This window comes from Carex rostrata, chromosome 28 (assembly GCF_964058835.1).
Source record: "Carex rostrata chromosome 28, lpCarRost1.2, whole genome shotgun sequence".
NCBI lineage: Eukaryota > Viridiplantae > Streptophyta > Magnoliopsida > Poales > Cyperaceae > Carex > Carex rostrata.
Genome location: NC_135945.1, coordinates 5,305,835 through 5,329,964, shown reverse-complemented (window position 1 = coordinate 5,329,964; position 24,130 = coordinate 5,305,835). Strand labels below are relative to the sequence as shown.

The following is a 24,130-nucleotide window of genomic DNA, read 5'->3' as shown; positions in this document are numbered from 1 at the left end:
TCCAGATTAGACAAATCACAAAGATAATCAATTTTTTTTACATAAAATTGCACATACCTACACATACACATACTCAAACACATTTCTGTACAATTATTTTTGTACAGTTAATTATTAAGATACAAAAAAATATTGTACAGTTATTTATTTAATTTTTTTTTAACTTTCTAATATCACAGATATATATATTAGTTCAAAATAAATCAGAAAATATAATCTGGAACGGTTCTACAGGTAAAAACCGTTCCAAATAACAATCTGGAACGGTTCTATAGGTAAAAACCGTTCCAAATAACAATCTGGAACGGTTTTTACCTGTAGAACCGTTCCAGATTAGAAAAATCACAAAAACAATCAACTTTTTGTACATAAAATTGCACATACCTACACATACACATACTCAAACACATTTCTATACAACTCTTTTTGTACAGTTAATTATTAAGATAGAATCTGGATCGGTTATAAACAATAAAACCGATCCTAATAAAAATTCAGCAATTCAAAAATAATATATATTTTCTGGATCGGTTATTATGTTCAGAACCGATCCATATAATTTTCTCTGATTTAAATTGATTTATTATATGTGGTTGAGATAAATCAAAGATACAAAAATAATTAAATAAATAAGTAAAAAATTAGTTGAAGGATCATCAAAGAAAGGGGAAGAGATGGATGTAGGATCTTCGGAGTCAGATGAAGGATCTTCGGAGTCAGATGAAGAACCAAATGAAGAGTCAGACTGAAAAAAATTGGTTCTTTGAATTTTGGATGACTGGAGCTCTGAAGATTTTTACTCAGTTTTTGTAATTTAACAGTGTTTCTTAATGAAACTGGACCTAGGCTTTTTACCAAAAAAAAGAATTGTAATCTTATATGTTTTGGAATTCTAGATTTATGGTTCTTGGTGTGTGTTTTGTTTCTTTTGGAGGTTTGTCATCAGTCATGACACTTAATGAGGGGACAGGTGCTGTGATATGCTGCTTGCAATTTAGTTCTCTATTCTCTGGAAATAATGTATCTCTTTCTTTTTCCAATTTGCCAAATGTTACATTGAAATCATTTAAAACTAATATGTTTATTCATGGAATAAAAAAAAAAATTTCTTTTCTAGTTTATTAAAAAATATGCATTACCATCAGGATCAGTTTTATTTAAAACAGATCCTGATAGTATCAAGATCGGTTCTAACCAATAACTGATCCTAATAGTTCAAACTATTAGGATCGGTTTTTGTTGAAAACGGTTCCTGATACTATCAGGATCAGTTTTTAGTAAAACCTGATCCAAATGATTGAACTATTAGGATCGGTTCTAATATAAAACTGATCCTGATAGTATCAGGAACCGTTTCCACAAAAAACCGAGCCTAATAGTATTATACTAGGATCAGTTGTTACTAAAAACCGATCTGAATAGTTTTTAGGATCAGTTTTTTTAAATAAACCGATCCAGATACTTATTAGGATCGGGTGTCCATATAACCGATCCAGATAGGCCGATCCTGATTTCTGTTTTTCCACTAGTGGATGGACTCACATTTAAACACTTGCTCCATTTCATTTATACCGATACCTTGCCACCTGACTTCGAGGAGGTTACCCCACCAGAGAGATACCACCACATGTTTGTCGCAGCACATAGTTTTAAAATTGAAGGGCTCAAGTTAATATGTGGGAAGAAGCTTACCAAGGTGGTTGCCGACGCCATGTTAACCGTAATAGATCTCTCGGAGTATCATGAGTGCAGTCTGCTCAAAATTGTTCAGCATGATTGAAATAATTGCTTCAACTGTTCTGGGTACAAAAGAAGTCGACCACCTATGTCTATGTTAGCAGTAGTTGCAAGTAATGAAAGGGATTAAAGGATTTAAGAAATAGAGAATGAATATTGTATTAATCTTGTGTATCAATTACAATTACAATGAAGTTCATTTACATACTATATTATGGTTTATTTCTAAACATCTCCAATTAATCATCTCCTACCTACCATGCTAGTATTCCTAATTATTTCCCACATTATATACCCACTTATATCTCTAACAGGGATCGGAGTTTATCCAGTTTTTTGTTTTTCAAAGGTTTTGTTGTGATCTGTGTTTTTGTTAAGTTGTTCATGTTTAATTGCTTGTATCATATAGGCATTTTCCTTTTTTCTCATTTTAATTATATATATATAATTAAAATGAGAAAAAAAATAATGGAGGTGGTGATCTTGCAAGTTCAATTCAGAATCCTATTAGTTGGTGGAGCTGTGTACATTGGTCAATTTGAAAGGAACATCAATTATGATTTTTTTTTTTAATTGCTTGAATTTTTAATGCGCTACTTAGTTGTGTAACAGAACGGAGAAAGGATTCCATTATAATTATAGAATTCTCATGCATTTATGTGCCAAATTACAGAGCTATAATTGTATTGTTGCTTGGAAGAAAATCACCAAAATCTACTATATATATTCGATCATGACCCGCTACCATTAATATACGCTGTTCATAGAGAATTTTCTGTACCTTTCAAATTCCATATACAGGACTGGAACTTAAATGAACCAGAAAAGAATTGAAACTAATGGTGTATTTTAGTATTTATCAATAATTCAATTTGAACTCTGCTATAGCAGATATGAATAAAAGCGAGAGCACACATAGGGGAGCTTCAAAAATCAAAGGGGTTTATTATGGCTCCAAATTTACAAATATAATATTAGGAATCGTTCAGGCCCAACTATTTTTAATTTATATGTTAAGGATCTAGGCCCAAAATACTATTTTTAATCGTTCAGGCCCAACTATCAATTTCGTTTGATCCCTTCCTCGATCTTGCGTTTATGTTTTCTCAAAATACTAAAATGAAATGTGATAATTTAATATGTTAACTCCTTTTAAATATTTTTATTTACTTTATACATGTTAGATGTTTTCTATTTTTCAAACATTTTCCTTACTATTGAAACAATTTAAACCAGTAGATGTTTTATATCATCTCAATTAATTTACATGCATAGAAAATTGTAGGATTTTGCTTTCATTTCGAGAGCTATTAATGTAACATCCTAGTTTTGAAATACTTGGAGAATTATTTAGTTTGAAAGGGAGTATTATTTATTTTATTTTTTAAATAGCAATTTTGATTTCCATGTCAAGAAATTGTAGCATCCTAGTTTTTTAATACTTTAAAATTTTATTTCACTCGAAGTAAAGCTCATAATTGAAGAAATATTTGCAACGTAGCTATAATATTTTTATATTTAGATTTATCTTAAATTTTCATTAATTAATATGAACAATTATTTTGGAATTATTTGATTGTACGGTTACAAGTAAATAGATATATAGGTTTCATTTTAGTCTAGAAATGTCTTAAAAATTTTATAACAATAATTTATTGGAAACTTGGTAATTTATAAGTCAAAGCTATATTCATTAAACAAATATAATTTTTTTTATTGTTGCATGCCACTAGTCAATATATAAATTAACATCATTTTGTATCAAATTCTCATGGTGACACCTGTCTACCACTTTTGATCTACCGACCTTCACTTTTAATTATGTGGTTGAAATTTATCTTAGGAAAAGGGAAATAAAATATAAAATCGTAATAAAAAAAAATATACAACTACTTTTCTATTATTTTGGGGGCCCTCTCCTTTGTCCAACAGAGGACCTTAGAAAAAAAAGGGAAAGCGGTGAGGGAAATAAAGGCATAAAGGGGAAGAAAAGGAACGGAGATGGTGAGAGGTTGTTGCCGACACCTCTATGCAGCCTGTGAGACGCAGAAGACGGAGGAGAAGGAACTTATTGGTTTGCTTGGCTGATTATTTATGTTCGAGGGGCTGTTCTTCGAATGGCTCGATCAATTTGTGGGACTAGAGACATGGTTGAATCATTTGGTTTAACACTATTTGAAAAATGATTTGATTTGTTTGATTGCTATTTTTCATTATTATTAATTGCTGGTTGGCCTCATGTTCGTTTATCAGATTATAATTAGGTACTTATTATGGTTTTCCAATTGCATTCTATGAATGGTAGCTTGAAATGTTTACATGGTCATATTTTTCCTAATCTAGTACATGACATGATAGAAAGCAACTTAGCTAAAGCATGAGTTTGATTTAAATGAACCTTAGCATGATATGGATGCATAGTAATTTTCACAAATGCATGACATGAATGCATAAATTTGCATGTGAGGCATATTTTATTGTTTGAAACTAAGAATTATTTGATTGAAGTACTTGGTCTGAAACATAAGTTAGAATTGAATTATATTATGCATTGTATTTATTAGTTGAGTCAGAAGGATGCATACATGAGCATATTTTTATGAAGCATATTTTGAAACTAACACATGACATGATTTGGAAAAGAATGATTTGTAACATGATATTGTGAACTGTGTTAAAGAACCAAATGTCTGAAACCTGACGATCATGTAGATGCCCTATTCGGGGTAAGCATGTAATTTATGTTATGTAGGCGCTGAACTTGTAGCGCATAACAGAAATTGCATAGACGCCATATTCGGGGTAAGCGTGTAATTTATGTTATGTAGGCGCTGAACTTGTAGCGCATAACAGAAATTGCACAGGCGCCATATTCGTGGTAGCGCATGACTCGGTTATGTAGGCGCTGAAATTGTAGCGCATAACTTTAGTCATGTAGGTGCCCTATTCGGGGTAAGAGCATAATTTCAGGTTATGGCCATAACAGAAATTGTGTAGGAGCCATATTCGTGGTAGCGCATGATCGGAGTCTTGTATGAGTCTTGATGGTCATGTAGGCGCTGAACTTGTAGCGCATGACTGGGATCATGTAGGCGCTGTACTTGTAGCGCACGACCCAGTATTGTTAATACCAAAATGGCGGCCATTTTTATTAATATTCTTAAAAAAATAGAAAATTTTAAAAATGCCCCTCTCTAATTTTTTTTCATACATGCCCTGACCGCCTGGGCCTGGGGCGGCCCAAAACAGCTAGTGAGGCGCCCCAGGGCCCGGCGTCCCATACCTTAAGTGAGGCGCCACCCCCTGGGGCGCCCCACTAGTCCTGTGATTTAAACGCATTTTCTGCCTCTGTCACTTCCCGATCTCAGACCTTCTCTGGAGGCGATAACTGGGGAAAATAAGTATGTTTTTTTAATTATAATAATTAGTAATTATAATTATAATAATTAGTAATTACTGTTCCAAATTTACTGTTGCACTTACTGTAGCGTACTGTACATTACTGTTGACATTTACTGTAGCGTACTGTACATTTACTGTTGACCTGTACTGTATCGTACTGTACATTATTGTTGGTATTTACTGCAGCGTACTGTACAATTACTGTAGCAATTGCTGTACACCTACTGTAGAAAAATTGTAATTTTTTTTAATTTTGTTTATTTATTTTTCAATTAGTCATTTATTAATGTACCCATTATTATGTCATGTAATACTTGTAAATTTTTTTTTTAAAATGTAGTTTGTTAAAGAAGAGATGTTAGTTGCACTGTATGTCGGCGGCAAGCTAGAAAGGGATGAAGATGGCGTGCATTACACGAAAGAAGTCGCATTTGGCTTCGAGATTAATGAAAATACCACATTTGAGGAACTGAAGCAGCTAATATACGAAAAGACATCTGTAAACCCCAACAGGTATGAAATAGAGTTGGCTACACGGATTGACAACTCACGTGGGGGGGGGTAGACCTTACTTTGTTAAGTTTCCAATAACAGATGCCAATTTGTGGAGAGTTGTGTATACTCAATTTGTAGCTTGTGGGGTCCCGGTAATGGACATATATTCGAAGAGGGTTCCCCGCACGAGGGCTGGACCTTCAAGTTCGGCTGGGGCTGGACCTTCAGGTTATGACAACCAGGGGTACCATCAGCACTCCCCTTATGACCACCAGGAGTACCACCAGCAATCCCCTTATGACAACCAGGGGTACCACTAGGAGTATCACAGCCCCGGTAATGACAACCAGGGGTACCACAACTCCCCAGAAAATACTGAAGAGTTACCACTACCACCCAGACAGACACCCATAATCCCTAGATTTCCAACTATGCCAGAGTCAGGACCGGTACCCGTTAATCGAAATGTATGTGTATGTGTATGTGTATGTGTGTATGTATATGTATATGTATATGTATGTGTATGTGTATGTGTATGTGTATGTGTATGTGTATGTGTATGTGTATGTGTATGTGTATGTGTATGTGTATGTGTATGTGTATATGTATATGTGAGTTTTTTTGTATGTGTATGTGTATATATGTATGTGTATATGTGTATGTGTATGTGTATGTGCATGTGTGTATGTGTATGTGTGTATATTATACATATAGTTCACCAAAGAAATAAAAATAAAAATTAAAGTTATAAAAATTTACGACATCACTTCGTAAATATATCAAATATTATATTTTTTGGCATACACATACACATATACATAATATTTTATTTTTTGACATACACATATACATAAACCCAACACTTTTTTCAACAAAATTATTCAAATCAAAATACTAAGATTTCTCAAAAAAAAAAAAAAAAAAAACCAAATTACTAATGGGGCGCCCCAGGGGGTGGCGCCTCACTTGGGGTATGGGCCGCCGGGCCCTGGGGCGCCTCACTTGGTGTTTTGGGCCGCCCCTGGTCCAGGCGGTCAGGGCATATTTAAAAAAAAATGAGGAACAGGGTTATTTTTAAAATTTTCTTTTTTTTCAGGGATATTAATAAAAATGGCCGCCAAAATGGTTACCCAATATATAATGTGATTTTATTCTATCACGAATATTTATGAATTTAGTATGATTTAGTTCATGAAGCTTTATAAGTATATTAAACTAGTGCACATTAATATTTGCATATTTGATAGGATACATTAGCATTGTATTTTTTTTTTTAAATACTGTTTATTTTTAGATCATGAGATAATAAATGCGTTTTTACAATTTATGTACTACTTGGTTGATTTCATCTTCATTAGTTGCTCTTTGATTTCTATAATTGTTGTAATGTTATTATTATGCTCGGTGCTGGTTTTGTTTAGTTGGTTGGGTCTTAGAATAACTCGACTGAAACTGAAAACCGCACTGGGAGATTTTCAATCTCTCACATTTCCACTTCGGTGGGTTCCAGGTACACAGCGTGAGACGCGAAAACGAGATGTCAAACTAGAGGATTGCGGGACTTGCCACAAAGATGAGTATTTTGGTTACTTCAAATAAATTTGTTATGGTATTTCTATTGTATTTTATTGTACCGAACAAGTTTATTTTCAATTGATTATTACATGTATATTTCAAAACTTAAAAGAAAGTTTTATTCATGTATTGTGGCTCTTGTCTTAATTTGTCATTGGTAATGTATGTACATATATTGTTGTAGGATAATATAATTGCCTTGTGCTGATGTGCACGATGGGTTGTCTGTCCTGTTGTCGGGATGTGACAATTAAGGCTAAATCGTGACAGTTGAACATACCTTAATAGTAGCTATATTGTACATCTTGTATCTGTAAAAAAAAAATTCAATTACTACAATTAAAAACATAAATTAACCCAATTTTACTCTGGATTAAAGTTACAAAATATAAATTATAGTGTAGTTATTATTATTTTAATTTAAGACATTTTACAGATTGAAGTAAAAAGGAAATTTAAGAAGCATGTGATTGTAATTAAATATGTTTAATATAGTTTGAATTTATGTTAAAATTTTTGAGGCCATCTCATTGTAAAGACTCCATTTGTTATTTGCACTTCTTGCAAACTTGATTAGATTAATCATTAATGGAGCTACCTAAAATTAAGTTCCGTGTTGAAATTCGTCTTTTTTTCTTTCTCTGAGAAGGAGACCAATAGATTGAGAAAATACATTATATAGAAAGAGGAGTGTTATTAAAATATTTACTAATTAGGGGAGTACGAAAAATAATTGCTCATTAAAGACAATGTTAAAAGTTTTCTAATATTGTTGTGTCAATAACAAATTTTCACAACAATGGAGAACATATTTTTTTTCACTTATATTTCTTTATTTTTATATTTTTTCTGGCCTCAAAACATGTATAACCAATGTCTGGGTGACATATGTAATACCATCATTGAAAACCAGAGTCAATTTAAATACAGAGAGCAATACAGAATAGTTGAGTCCATATTGATGGATTGATCATGCTGCTATTTCCAAAGTTAAAAAAAGAGTCATAGAGGATAGATTGCTAGATATTTCCAAAATTTAATAGCTATATATATAAACATAGTCATTATCAATTATCATGTGTTGATCTGAAATAATTTTAAATGTTTAAGCATCTCAGTTAACTTGAAACCTTTCAAATTTACAGGGATAGGGTTTCTGACATGTCTCTCAATTTTAAAGGCTTTGGATTGGTTTTCCTTGCATCTTTAACTGGGTATGTATGAAATTACTTGAAATTCAATTAAGCTGGATTTGTTTTTTTTAATGTTAAGTTGGTACTTTTGCAATGTCTTATATAAATACTCAACAGTGTCACCATGACTCAGTCATTGTATTATCAAGGGGTATATTTGGGGTGTCCATCAATGGCTGCAGCTATGGCCAACTGTCACACCCCGCGGCCACAGGATGCGACAGTACCCCGCCGTAAGCATACAACTCCGTGTATACTTACAAGGCAATTCAATTCACATTCTCACAACTAATAATATAAAACATAGTTTATAGATATGAATCAGAGTACACGGTCCGGTCAGGATATCATACCTCAAAAGTATCTCATCCGGATACCAACCACGAGGCCTAACCTAGAACTATACAACAAAATATATATCTAGGGTCATAAAATGGTGTACTACCAAAGGCCTACTACTTGCGTGCCTCCCCGGAATCAGTCGCACCAGAACCTGTAAAATAACCCAAAGGGTGGGGGTAAGAATAAATTCTCAGTGCGAATTTGCCACAGTTAGATTATTGGACTTGCAATCAAACTCCATATTCAAAAATGAAACCCATACAATAGCAATTCAATCAAACACATATTCAATAATAAAAAGGAATGCATATGCTCGACAACAAAGAATAAACCGAATCACAGTTTACGGAATTTCCAAGGTGAATTTCAAAATAAACACGTAGTTGGCTTAACTCGACTCATTAGGGCTTGTAGCAACTACAGATGTTCTTTCGAGCTGGACCTTTATCAAACCCACATCTGTAGGGTTACAGACGCCTACAGATGGCCAACCAAGCTGGACCCTTTATCTGACACCCATCTGTAGCTATTTGGCTTAACCATTTCCTGAGGTCTGGTTACAAGTCACCTATACAGGTCAACTTGACAAAAATGCAATCACAAGGAATCAAAGTCAGCCATACTGCTCAACTTTGCAATTTCATTCAAATAGAACCAAAGTCGGCTATCAGCCTTGCAAAATTCATTAAACAGATCAACGGATAGGTCACCGTCACCTGATCCAACCACCTAAACAGGTCGGCCTGGCAAATTCAGAAAACAGATCGACGGATAGGTCACCGTCACCTGAATCCAGCCACCTAAACAGGTCGGCCTGGCAAATTCAGAAAACAGATCGACGGATAGGTCACCGTCACCTGAATCCAGCCACCTAAACAGGTCGGCCTGGCAAATTCATAAACAGATCGACGGATAGGTCACCGTCACCTGATCCAGCCACCTAAACAGGTCGGCCTGGCAAATTCAAAAAACAGATCGACGGATAGGTCACCGTCACCTGAATCCAGCCACCTAAACAGGTCGGCCTGGCAAATTCAGAAAACAGATCGACGGATAGGTCACCGTCACCTGAATCCAGCCACCTAAACAGGTCGGCCTGGCAAATTCAGAAACAGATCGACAGATAGGTCACCGTCACCTGATCCAGCCACCTAAACAGGTCGGCCTGGCAAATTCAGAAACAAATCAACGGATAGGTCACCGTCACCCACTAGTGGAAAAACATGAATCAGGATCGGCCTATCTGGATCGGTTATATGAAACAACCGATACTAATACCTATCTGGATCGGTTTTCTGAACAAAACCGATCCTAAAAACTAGTTAGATCGGGTTTTTTAGTCAACCGATCCAAATTTGTGAACTATCAGGATCGGTTGTTCTAAAAAACCGATCCTGATACTATCAGGATCAGTTGTTCTAAAAAACCGATCCTAATAGTTAAACTATTAGGATCGGTTGTTTAGAACAACTGATCCTGATACTATCAGGATCGGTTTTTTTATAAAACCGATCCTGATACAATTTTTTTTTCAAAATTGGTTCTGCAAAAAAAAAAAAAAAAATCTGGGTCGGTTTTTTATTAAAAACCGACCCTATTTTTTTTTTTTTTGCAGAAATTTTTTTGAAAAAAAAAATTGTATCAGGATCGGTTTTATTGCTAAAAACCGATCCTGATAGTATCTGGATCGGTTTTTAGCAATAAAACCGATCCTGATAGTATCTGGATCGGTTTTTAGCAATAAAACCGATCCAGATAGTTTTTTTTCTTTTATTTGGAAAATCTTTTCATATGGTTATGTTTAAATAAATATAAAAAATTACATATTAGAAATATAAGTTAATTATTTAATAGAAATTTTAGAAAGCGTGCATTTTTTTTTCTCAATCCAAAATTAATGCATGTATCTAATAATCATGACTCATGAGAGATGAACCATATATATTATACGAGTAAGGCTGGGTGCTATGGATAGCATAGAGGCCTCTATGCTACGGCTCAATATTTCATATTTTAAAATCCAAACGGTCGATCCGAACCGTTCATCTTATTCTCCATATTAATATCTGCTTGGAGACCAAATTTTACATTTTTATGAAATTGTTTACTATTTATTAAGTATTTTACAAAATTGTTGATCCAACGGTGGCTGCACAAAACAGTAAAACCGTTGGATTAGCGATTTTCAAAGTGGCTTAATAAATAGTAAAAAAATTCAGAAAATTATAAAATTTGGTCTCCAAGCAGATATTAATATGGAGAATAAGATGAACGGTTCGGATCGACCGTTTGGATTTTAAAAACTTGAATATTGAGCCGTAGCATAGAGGCCTATATGCTATCCATAGCACCCCAGCCTTACTCATATTATACTTACCACTATATGTATATGAGGCTTACATCATTTGTCATATATATATATATATATATATATATATATATATATATATATATATATATATATACATTAATTAAAAAAAATGTAAAAGTTTATTGTCTTATTATTAATGATATTTGAGAATCTTAAAGTCATTTTGGTCGTTCTTTTGACGACCAATAACAATTCTAGTATAAAGAGCAACAATATTGGTCGTTGCAAATCTGATCATTTCAAACCGGTCAAAATATACATAGAAATTAATGAATTTGACATTGGTCGTCAATTGTTATAAATCAGAGAGAATCTCCTACATAAAAATCATATAAATAGCCATTGTTAATTTATTAACCCGATAACTGTTGTTTTAATAAGAAAGTTTCTTCCATAAATTATTATTGTAATTATACATATACCACAATATATATCTAAAGATAATCAAATTAAACATATAGCTGAAAAAAAAAAATCCCCTTCCTTCATTTTATTTAAGTGTTGAAATGGAAAATAAAATATATTATATGGCACAAGTCATTGATGCATAACCATATGAAAAGAAAATATATTATATGCACAAGTCATTTGAAAATTAAATCAAATTTTTATTAAATAATTAACTTATATTTCTAATATGTAATTTTTTTATATTTATTTAAACATAACCATATGAAAAGATTTTCCAAATAAAAGAAAAAAACTATCTGGATCGGTTTTATTGCTAAAAACCGATCCAGATACTATCAGGATCGGTTTTTAGCAATAAAACCGATCCTGATACAAATTTTTTTTTTCAAAAAAATTTCTGCAAAAAAAAAAAAAAAAAAAAAAAAAAAAAAAAATCAGGGTCGGTTTTTAATAAAAAACCGATCCTAATAGTATTAGGATCGGTTTTTTATTAAAAACCGACCCTGATTTTTTTTTTTTTTTTTTTTTTTTTTTTTTTTTTTTTGCAGAAATTTTTTTGAAAAAAAAAAAATTGTATCAGGATCGGTTTTTTATAATAAAAAACCAATCCTGATACTATTTTTTTTTCAAAAAAATTAGTATCAGGATCGGTTTTTTTATAAAAACCGATCCTGATACTATTAGGATCGGTTCTTTATAAACAACCGATCCTAATGATAACTTTCTATATAACCAGCTTAGCTAGGGTTCTTCTTATTTTCATTTCGCGCCTCTCATTTTCAATTTAGCGTCTCTGTCTCTGTCTCCGTATCTCCCTCTCAAATCCTCAGTACTCTCTCTCTCTGTCTCCGTCTCTCTCTCTCCTCCGTGTGTCTCTCTATCTTTCTCTCCGTCTCTTCCTCTCAAATCCGAGCATCTCGCACCTCCGGCTCAATTGTGCCAATTTTTTATTTTTTTTATTGTTTCAAAAATGAATTAATGGTGTTTATATATTGTTTTACAGTTTTGAGGACATCTCTCTCAAGTTACTTAATCATCCGGCCGATCAACTATCATGGTATTAGCTTTATCTAATTTTCTCATTATTATACTTTTAAAACACATTTTTTTGTATTTTTTATTGGAAAATGTTTTTCTATCTAATTGTTACCTTTGTTTTTGTTTTTAGGATTTTTTTTAATCTCAAGTGATGTGATTGCAAAAGAGGTAATTATTGATTTTTTTATTGTTGTGCTTTACATTAATTGCATAATTGTGTATATTGCATAAATGTGTGTTAATTGAAGAAATAGCCCAATTAGTCACTTGTATGTTTGTTAATTAATTTTTCTTTTGGATTTAAATTTCTTGTTATAATATGTAATGCTTCACAAAACTTTGTATGAAGTACATGAATTTTTTGTAATAGTTTAAGATGTGTATGATAATTAATTTAGAATGTGTATATGATATTTAATTGATTATTGCTTCTTACTGTGCAAAAAAAAAAAATTTAGGATGCTGGCCAGCAAAATATATATGGAAGCTGGTCAAATAAATAAAAATATTTTTTTTAGCCTCAATAAAACATCAGGATCGGTTTTATATAAAAACCGATCTTGATAGTACGTATCAAGATCGGTTTTTATTCAAAAACCGATCTAGATATGTAATTTAAAAAAAAAAAATCGAAAATACTATCAAGATCGGTTTTTATATAAAAACCGATCTTGATATGTAATTTTTAATTAAAAAAAAATTCGAAAAAAATATCAAGATCGGTTTTTATATAAAAACCGATCTTGATAGTACTATCAGGATCGGTTTTTAGCAATAAAACCGATCCTGATACAATTTTAAAAAAAAAAAAAAAAAAAAAAAAAAAAAAAAAAAAAAAATCAAGGTCGGTTTTTAATAAAAAACCGATCCTAATACTATTAGGGTCGGTTTTTTATTAAAAACCGACCCTGATTTTTTTTTTTTTTTTTTTTTTTTTGCAGAAATTTTTTTGAAAAAAAAAAATTTGTATCAGGATCGGTTTTTTTATAAAAACCGATCTTGATAGTACGTATCTGGATCGGTTCTTAGTCAAAAACCGATCTAGATAACAACTATTAAGATCGGTTTTGTTAAAAAACCGATCCTAATAGTTTCTATTTGGATCGGTTCTTTAAAAAATATAAAACCGATCCTGATAGTATCAGTATCGCCTTCAACAGGATCGGTTGGATTCCGATACTGATATGTGTATATAACCGATCCTGATTCCATATTTTCCACTAGTGACCTGATCCAGCCACCTAAACAGGTCGGCCTGGCAGATTCATTCACCTCAAGAACAATTACTAGAACTAATCAAATAATAACCATACCAACATGCAAGTTAAACTTAACCGAACAATTCAAATCATTCTCATTTATGCAAGAATCAATATACAGCATGAATTCCAAAATATGCAACAATTAAGCATTCAACATGACAAACGAATAAACAGTTTAATTCCTGAAAATAAAGTATCAAACAAGTCCAAGAATCCCGCACCTGATTATGAAGAGCGTATCTCGCACTTATGGTTTGGACGTCTCGAAAGATCCCGCAAAATCTTGCTCAACCGAGCCTACACCTATGTTAACATATATACTTAATTCAATATTTGTTCGACGATTGATATGATTACTTGAGTGATATTATTTTCTATATACTTTCCTTAACATAATCCATTTTGGAATAAATGATCAAGCCTTTCTCAATAAATATTAAGCCTTTCGGAGACAATATTAGCACTTCCTGAAAAATATTATGACTTTGTTTAATTATCACCATACTCAATAAATATTAAGCCTTTCGGAGGCAATATTAGCACTTCCTCAAAAATATTATGACTTTGTTTAATTATCACTATACTCAATAAATATTAAGCCTTTCGGAGACAATATTAGCACTTCCTCAAAAATATTATGATTTTGTTTAATTATCACCATACTCAATAAATATTAAGCCTTTCGGAGGCAATATTAGCACTTCCTCAAAAATATTATGACTTTGTTTAATTATCACTATACTCAATAAATATTAAGCCTTTCGGAGACAATATTAGCACTTCATCAAAAATATTATGACTTTGTTTAATTATCACCATACTCAAAAGAGGGAACAAAGAAAAGAGATCAACACCAAATAAATTTCAGATTTTAAGAGAGTGAGAGAAGAACTTACCAATCAACACCTTTGTTTGTTGGATTAGACTAGACAAATCAAAATATTTCTCTAATTTTCGGATTTGAACCAAACCCTAGATAGAAAATGAAGATTAAGATGAAATTGAGAGAGGAAACACCAAATTAACAACATAGAAGCTTAATAGAGATAGATTACTCACAATTTATACACAAATTTCGGGTTTAATCAAAAACCCTAGAAAATAGAGATGAATTTCAGATTTGAGAGAAGAGGAGAGAAAGTGAGTACCAATGGAGAACAAGATGGCTACTAGAGAGTTGAATCAACAATTTCCAACTTCTTCTTCAATTTCTCAAGGATTTTCATGGGAGGAAAGAGGGTTCCTTTCTCTTTTTCTTTCTTTTGGGGGAACACAAAAGGGGGCAGCAACAACAGAGAAGGGAACAGAGGGAGAGAGAGAGAAAGTTGAGTTGTTCACATGCATATTTGGGAAATTTTCTAAATAGACCCTCCAAATTGTTGGATATTAAATAAAGAAGCTTTTATACCTATAATCATGCATAAAATTTGCATCTTGTACCCAATTTCATATAAACTATAATTTTTCACTCCTAGTTCAACAACAAAATTTTTATTATGTTTTAAACATTCTCAATTTTTATTATAAAAATTTCTTAACGTAACACCAACCTAATTCCAGCAATTACTTTTGTAATGGCTGCTTCTGTTGGGTATGTTTTATACTCTTAAAATTTTAATCTTATTTTATATGTGAAATTAAGAGACAATGAAATTATTTGAATTCGATCCTCATTTTGCATTTTACAGATTAGAGACAGTGAAATTAAGAAGTTTAGGAAGTTGGGCTAAGATACTTGGCACCATGATTTGTGTAGGAGGAGCAATGACAATGGCCTTCTTTAAAGGACCAAAGCTTCTAAACATGTCTTTCCAAAATTTAATGGTGGATCTTCACACGAATATCGACAAATGGGTTATCAGTGGCCTCTATCTCATGGGATCAAGCAGTTTATGGTCTTTATGGCTTATATTACAGGTAGCTTTTATTAAAGGTTACAACAATATTAAATTGTGAATCAAAAGAATAAATAGAAAGAAAGTTTTGTGTACTCATGTTACTAAATTCCAAATATTGATAAAAAGGTTATTCTAAAAGTAGTGGTTCCAAAGAAATATGATAATTTTGGTCTTTCCCTTTCTTTGTAGGTTCCCATTTGCGAATCGTACTCCGACCCCTACAAACAGCCACCACAACATTTTACATGCATCCTGGTGATTTGACCATTTGGTGTTTCACTTCTCTGAGTGACCTCTTTGCTTGCATATATGCTGTACCTAACTAACCCTTTTGCCTTTTTTTCAGATCTATTAGTTATTTAAGGGGAACATATATAGATATAATTAATTGATCCATGATTTACAGGGTTTCTTTGGATCTGCTGTGACCTTCTATCTGTAATCTTGGTGCATATCGGTTAGAGGGCCTGTGTATTCTGCTATGTTTAACCCGTTCTCGACTATAATTACAACAGTTCTTTCTTGTATTATTCTTCATGAAGAGCTCCACATTGGAAGGTAATTGTGTTCAAAATCATTCACAAAATTCATAGTCAGTATAGTTTTACAGTAATAAATCCTGATTGAGAAACTTGATTGGCACCATAAATAATCAACAAATCAATGAAAAATCTATAAATAATAAGAAAAAAGAAAGAAAGGAATTGGAATGACAAAGGTTGACTCGCAGGCGACGAACACTTATATTGGTTATTACAATTTATCACCAATATCTACTATTCGTATTGTAACTTCTAATAACTCTCTTTATTTATTTTTCTTCTAAGAGTTGACACAAATTATTTCTGCTAATTTCTTCTCCAGCTTTGTTGGTGCTACTGCCATTATTGGAGGACTGATGATTCCAGGAAGGCGCCGGCAAATGCTGTGCGCCTTGGACAGCCTCATCAACCCGAGTTCATATCACCAAACCTTTCTGTGCCTTCGACAGCCTCATCAACCCTCCTGGTAACTGGTGATTTTGCAGATATTATTTTTCTTGTAAAAAAAGATACATTTGCTGCCCATAGGTGTGTGCTTGCGGCTCGTTCATCTGTTTTCCGATCAGAACTTCTGGCCCTACCAAAGGATATTAATATGAGCATGAATAGTTTATGTGTATCAGTACAGCACATTGATGGACTCACATTTAAACACTTGCTCCATTTCATTTATACCGATACCATGCAGCCAGATTTCGAGGAGGTTACCCCACCAGAGAGATACCACCACATGTTTGTCGCAGCGCATCGTTTTAAAATTGAAGGGCTCAAGTTAATATGCGAGAAGAAGCTTACCAAGGTGGTTGCCGACGCCATGATAACTGCAATAGATCTCTCGGAGTATCATGAGAGCAGTCAGCTCAAAATTGTTCAGCATGATTGAAATAATTGCCTCAACTCTTCTGGGTACAAAAGAAGTCGACCACCTATGTCTATGTTAGCAGTAGTTGTACCACCGACAAGTATGTCCGAGAGGAGTCCAAGTAATAAAAGGGATTAAAAGATTTAAGAAATAGAGAATAAATATTGTATTAATCTTGTGTATCAATTACAATTATAATGAAGTTCATTTACAGACTATATTATAGTTTATTTCTGAACATCTCCAATTAATCATCTTCTACCTACAACTCTTGTATTGCTAATTATTTCCCACATTATATACCCACTTATATCTTTAACAGGGATCGGAGTTTATCCATTTTTTTTGTTTTCAAAGGTTTTGTTATGATCTGTGTTTTTGTTAAGTTGTTCATGTTGTTTAATTGCTTGTGTCATATTGGCATTTTCCTTTTTGCTCACTTTAATTATATATATATATATATATATATATATATATTTATATATATATATATATATATATTCTTTGGGAATCTAATATGATCTTTATTTCTTCTCAAAGAAAGGAATGGAGGTGGTGATCTTGCAAGTTCAATTCAGAATCTTATTAGTTGCTGGAGCTGTGTACGTACATTGCTCAATTTGAAAGGAACATCAATTTTGAAAAAAAAATTATTTACTTGAATTTTTAATGCGCTAGTTGGTTGTGTAACAGAACAGAGACAGGATTCCATTATAATTAGATAATTCTCATGCATTTATGTGCCAAAGTACAGAGCTATAATTGTATTCTTGCTTGTATTGCGAATTATTTCTCACATTATATACCCACTTATATCTCTAACAGGGATCGGAGTTTATCCATTTTTTTAGTTTTTCAAAGGTTTTGTTGTATTCTGTGTTTTTGTTAAGTTGTTCATGTTGTTTAATTGCTTGTATTATATTGGTATTTTCCTTTTTTCTCATTTTAATTATATATATATAATTAAAATGAGAAAAAAGGAATGGAGTTGGTGATCTTGCAAGTTCAAATCCTATTAGTTGGTGGAGCTGTGTACATTGGTCAATTTGAAAGGAACATCAATTATGATTTTTTTTTAAATTGCTGAATTTTTCATGTGCTAATTGGTTGTGTAACATAACGGAGAAAGGATTCCATTATAATTATATAATTCTCATGCATTTATTATGTGCCAAAGTACAGAGCTATAATTGTATTCTTGCTTGGAAGAAAATCACCAAAATATACTACATATATTCATGACGCGCTTCGTATAGAATTTTCTATCAACTTCCAGAAAAGAATTGAAATTAATGGTGTATTTAAGTATTTATCAATAATTCAATTTGAACTCTGCTATAGCAGATATGAATCAAAGCTTGAGCACACATAGGGGAGCTTCAAAAATCAAAGGGGTTTATTGTGGCTCCAAATTTACAAATATAAAATTAGGAATCGTTCAGGCCCAACTATTTGTAATTTATGTGTTACGGATTCTAGGCCCAAAATGTAAGCAGGCCTAAGGCCTCCAATCCAAATTTATCAGGACTAGATTTTCGCTGGTACGGTCTGTACGGAATTGATGTGGAAAGGAAATTAAAATATACAAGTTTTTTAAACAACTGTATGTTTTGACTTTATTGATAAGTAGATAACATGTTGCAATTAATAAACATAATCTGGAAGGAATATTCTCAAATCATTGTCACTATATCTCATGTCTTAGCCGCGTGCTGAGCACACAGAGAAATAGTCTTTTCCCTGTTAATTACCCCCTAAATTGAAGCCCCCTTTCATTTCTGTTCCCTATCAATCATCCTCCAAATTCTTAATTTGTGCAATACCTCAAAAGCTTTTTTTTCACCACAGCCAACAATGGGTTCATTTGCTGAAGGGGTGTTTACAGTTGAAACAAAAGAGGTTTCACGGCTTGCACCGCACGGCCGAATAAACGAAGAATTGTTGAAAATAAAATCCTTTGAAAGATTAATGTATAATACCAAATATGGTCCCTTTACCATAGGCGATATCAAATGGGAGATCCGCCTATACCCGGTTGGAGAATTCGTGTGGTATTATCTCTGTTTGTTAGATGATACAGTGGTAGTCAAGAAATATGGCTACATGTCCTTGGTGCAGGATTACAGTAGCGAAGCCGAATGGAAGATAGACTCTTTTATAAAAACAAATGAAGAGATGGATTTATATGGATTGGATTGGGTTGGGTTGATATGAGACAGCTGGTTAATGGACCCGTTGCTTTTATTAGGGAGAGAGAGAGAATGGAAAAAAGAGGCCCAGCCCAGTTGGAAAACATGCGATCACAACTCAAAGTTTGAGTTACTTTAGAGCATGGGACTAAATTTTCTTCAAAATTCACGCGGAACTTAATTTTGAGTTACTTTATTTAGTTTTATATTTTAATTAAAGAAGAAACACACACCATTAATAAATTAATGAAATATTGGTGCAATTAATTGACAATCATACTAATCTGACTATTAATGTTTTTAATCAATAAAAAAATTACTATTACTTCACATTTATTATAATTAACTTGTGTATATTAATTGTTGCATGCGTTGGTTACTTTCAATCTGATCAGGGACGTACAGTATTTAATATTTAATTATGTGACATAATTAAATTAAAAACCCGGATTGAACATTGAGTACTAAACTAATTGGGTTTAATTACCAGTGGCCGTCTACTATATATTTATCCAATTACTTACTTTATCCAAATTATTTTAGACTTTAGATAAATAAACGGGTTGGGTTCATATAAATATTATATATATAATGTACATTTGAACAGCCGGCTAGATAAGTTTAATAACATTGAACATTCAAGATGAATTCCATCTATTTGTCACCTTTCACTCAAGCTCAATTCAACTCCTTAACCAACTTCTTCAATCCCAATTCATATACAAATATTACCATATATAGCCTCACTCATAAATTCACAGCCAAACGTACTATGTATGTTATAGCTACAAATTAAATCACTTGACCATTAAATATTATTATGTCTTCTCGATCTGCTCTGCGGTTGCAAGTAAGAATTACAATTGCAGTTACTGGAAGTTGACTTACATAAACCCACCCGGGTTTCCTTCATAACTTGAATTCGAAAAACTGATCATAATTCGCCACTATTTTATTCCCTCTCATAAGTCATAAGCTTGCTTATTGAAGCTGGTATAGACCCATTAATCCATTATGACTCAAATCTAAAACATGAAGCAATTTCAGATTTCCAATTTCAGGCCATATCGACCCGTTAAGGCTTTCTGTGTTATTATTTTAAAAATTTATCATATAAACTTTAAAATTTGATTTAAGTAGTTCAGTAAATTGGTTATATAATGAACTTGTAGAATATATCAATTTTTGTTATTTTTGAATTTTTTGTTTACTATTTTTATGATTTATAAAAGATGATAAAAATAATTTAAAAATAAAAGAAAATTGTTAATATTTTAGACTATTTTTTGTCATCTTTCATTTTTTTGAAAAGAATGAAAGAACAGAGAATTATAGATTATAAAAAAAATTCCAACAGTACTGAATCTCAAAATTTTGAAACTGATATCGAACAACCCCTTCTGACAAACAAGTCAGAGTTGGAAAAATAGAAGATTATTGTGTTAATTTTTTGTAAGTATTTATGATTTTTTTTTTAATCAAGACCATGTCCTTCAATGAAAATATTAATCTGGGCCATTTTATTTTTCAATTGGGAAGATTTTGTTTAGTTCATGGATATACATAACTACAATATGACTACCAAAATTAAGGAATTAATCTCTAAACAAAATTGAACACAGAAATCATTCAAATTTGTATAAAAAATTTCTGTAATCTATACTCTGGTTTAAAAATAATCGTTATAAATTAAACAAAAATCAAAGCCAGCCCCATTAGACTGCTTGGCCCAATTGAGCTTTCCATCAAACAACCAATTGATACACTGGGAGTTTTTTTGGTTTAAAAAAAATTAAAATAAGTATCTAAGAATTCAAATTGAAAAAAATAATCTATTGAATAAATTATACAAATATTTGTTAAAGTATATCTTGTTTTGTATTTGGTACGAAATCTATTTTACGGCTAAGACAATTGAAAAATAAGATAAATATCCATGTTTGTAAGTAATTATGAATTTTCAATTAATAAAACAATGAAAGATATTTTGATGCTAATATTTATTAAAATGATACTTAATATTTGAGATAGATGTTAATTTGCAGGGGATGAGGCATTGACAATTGCGCAATGTATTTGCTAATTTGAACCAAGATGAATTGTTTAGGCCCCATTATTGCAATTAATGTTAAATATTGCAACCAATTATTTTTTTTGCAACTAAATTAGATTGTTGCCCGAAAAATACTTTTTGCAACAAAATTATTTCATATGGCAACGGACAAATATATTGCAAACAAAAAAAAAATCAAAATTTGCTAAAACATATAATAACATTCAACAAATAGCAACAATTCAGATATTATCAACTTTAATTGAATTACATGCATCAATTAACTAAATAAACAACACAAGAACAAGCATGGTTATATAAAATGACAACAATATTATCTGTTTTTGCAGAGAAGCCCCTAGAGTTGTAAAAATATCCTAGCACACAAAAGAGCATGAAGTAGCCAATCTAAAATAGTAGCAGAACTAGAAAACATGAACAACATCATACAATAAAGCAAACAGACCCTACAAAAACAAATTGTGAATAAAAAGAATAAATTAAAATAGAGTTGTGTACTGTGTTACTAAATTCCTGACCTTGATTAATAGACTATTTAAACTAGCCAGATCTTGTTATATTTCACATGCATATATACAGTATACTAGATATTGTTGCAAATAATTTGTTTACTGTAAGAGTTGTTCTGATGAAATATAATAATTTTAGTCTTTCCATTTCTTTGTAGGTCCCCATTTGTAAATCGTACTCTGACCCGTTATCACTCTCGGCATGGACATGCTTGATGTCAGCCCTACAAGCAGCCGCTGCAACATTTTACGTTCATCCTGATTTGAGAATTTGGTGCTTCACTTCTTTGAGTGACCTCTTTGCTTGCATATATGCAGTACCTAACTTAACTCCTTTGCCTTCATTTAAGATCTCTTAGCTATTTATGAGGAACATATATTGATACTGTTGATTAATCCATGATTTACAGGATTTCCTTGGATCTGCTGTGGCCTTCTATTTGCAATCGTGGTGGATATCGGTAAGAGGGCCTTTGTATTCGGCCATGTTTAGCCCTCTCTCGACTGTAATTACAACAGTTCTTTCTTCTATTATTCTTCATGAAGAGTTCCACATTGGAAGGTAATTGTGTTCAAAATCATTCCAAAATTCATAGTCAGGATAGTTTTACCATTATAAATCCTCATCGAGGAACTTGAATAAAACCATAAATATAAGTAAATCAATGACATATTAATAAATAATAAAGGAAAAAAAAAGAATTGGAACGGAAAAGGTTAACTATTAGTAGTGTAGATTCTAATAACTCTATTTCTTTTTTATTCTAAAAGTTCACACAAATTATTTTTGCTAATTTTTTTTTTGGTTGAAAGCCCATAGGCGATTGCATTGATCCAGCGATATACAAGATAGCTATTACATAGGTTTCTTTTGATTAAAATAAAAATATGAAAACCTATACATTGAGCTACCTGTAAAATCATCTAATTTGCTATGTCAAAAAACCGATATGCAAATTGGTCTATTCGCGTCCGATTAGCAAGTAGGTGGGCCTTCTGATTTTCTTCTCTGGGAATGTAAACATAGCAGTAATTTTTAGAGTTGCATGGCTGGCAGAGTACACCGTATTGAGCCCTTCCTTAAGGATGAAACGTCTTCTTCTTTCCAAAATCGACGTCGCCCAGAGGAATTCACAGCCGAGAGGTACTGAATCAAACCGGACCAAGACAGTCACAACTTAGAGAGGAGGAAGAAGAGGCACTGAATCAATTCGGACCAGGACAATCATCACTCAGCCGAGAAGGCACTGAATCAAACCGGACTGGGAACTGAATCAATCGGCCTAGAACAGTCACCACTCAGAGAGGTAGAAGAAGAAGAAAGAAAAGAAGAGAAGAAAGAGAGGAGAAAGGAGGTAACTCTTTGCAATCTCATCATCATCAACAACCATAAAAACGCGTACCTTATTCACATATATAGTTATAGTAGATACTACGAGGATGGAAACGAATACACAACACTCTCAGTCGAATCCAGCAAGTGGAGATAGACAGACGAGGCGACGAGCGGCAAAACTCTTAAACAGAGTCATCTGCTCGAATAAAGCGAGACGATGTGGACCGGACATACGAGAAGGGATGGAGCCGAGGCGGACCAGAGGAGCCGAACTGGTGTTGCAACTCTCAAAACGACAGACTTTGAATTACCTAGTTGAATTCCGGACATAATTTCTCTGTTGATCGCCTTAGACGGATGAGTTCCCTATGTGCGTGCGGAGTTTCCTAGGCTGCTTCGAGTATGTTTTATTTTTGCTAATTTCTTCTACAGCTTTGCTGGTGCTACTGCCATTATAGGGGGGCTGTATGTTGTGTTATGGGGAAAAGCTGAGGATTTGAAGAGAATGGAAGAACAGAGAAATTTAGATTTTAAAAAGATTTCCATCTCAATAGACACTGAATCTCAAAATTGTGAAACTGATATCCAGCAACCCCTCATGACAAACAAGTCAGAGTTGGAATGAAGATCAATGTGTCAATTTTTTGCTATTATTTATGCTCTTTTTTGTCAAGACCATGTCATTCAATAAAAAAATTAATTTGGGCCATTTTACTTTTTAATTGGGAAGATATGATATGCACATTAAACTAAAAGTTCCATTGTTTAGTTCATGGATCTACATATTTCCAGTTTGACAACCAAATTAAGTAATTAATCTCTTGCTCAACATCTTAACTACATTAACACTGTCTAAGCAAATTAAACGCAAGTACATCTTAACTACATTAATAT

General features: G+C 32.6%; 1 protein-coding gene and 1 long non-coding RNA gene across 2 annotated transcripts; one reads left to right on the top strand and one right to left on the bottom strand.

The window, feature by feature from the left end:
• The first annotated feature begins 674 nt into the window (after positions 1-674).
• LOC144545663 (WAT1-related protein At4g30420-like) lies at positions 675-23,937 on the top strand. Its single transcript, XM_078294218.1, has 10 exons — positions 675-739; positions 897-1,020; positions 7,071-7,144; positions 8,355-8,423; positions 8,520-8,589; positions 15,371-15,417; positions 15,515-15,743; positions 22,059-22,217; positions 22,311-22,462; positions 23,669-23,937. The coding sequence occupies exons 1-10, from the start codon at positions 675-677 to the stop codon at positions 23,859-23,861; spliced, it is 1,182 nt and encodes a 393-aa protein (XP_078150344.1). The 3' UTR covers positions 23,862-23,937.
• LOC144545568 (uncharacterized) lies at positions 8,845-14,852 on the bottom strand. Its single transcript, XR_013508552.1, has 3 exons — positions 14,723-14,852; positions 14,048-14,129; positions 8,845-8,895 (listed from the first exon to the last, which is right to left on the bottom strand). It is a non-coding gene; the product is annotated as an uncharacterized LOC144545568 (long non-coding RNA).
• Positions 23,938-24,130: the final 193 nt, after the last annotated feature.

Bases quoted from the DNA above. Each gene is read 5' to 3' on its own strand.
- LOC144545663 (XM_078294218.1), top strand. From the start codon at position 675: ATGGATGTAGGATCTTCGGAGTCAGATGAAGGATCTTCGGAGTCAGAT. The intron at 15,744-22,058 runs GTAGCTTTTATT...ATTTCTTTGTAG, and splicing joins CTTTATGGCTTATATTACAG to GTCCCCATTTGTAAATCGTA. The intron at 22,463-23,668 runs GTAATTGTGTTC...TTTCTTCTACAG, and splicing joins GAAGAGTTCCACATTGGAAG to CTTTGCTGGTGCTACTGCCA.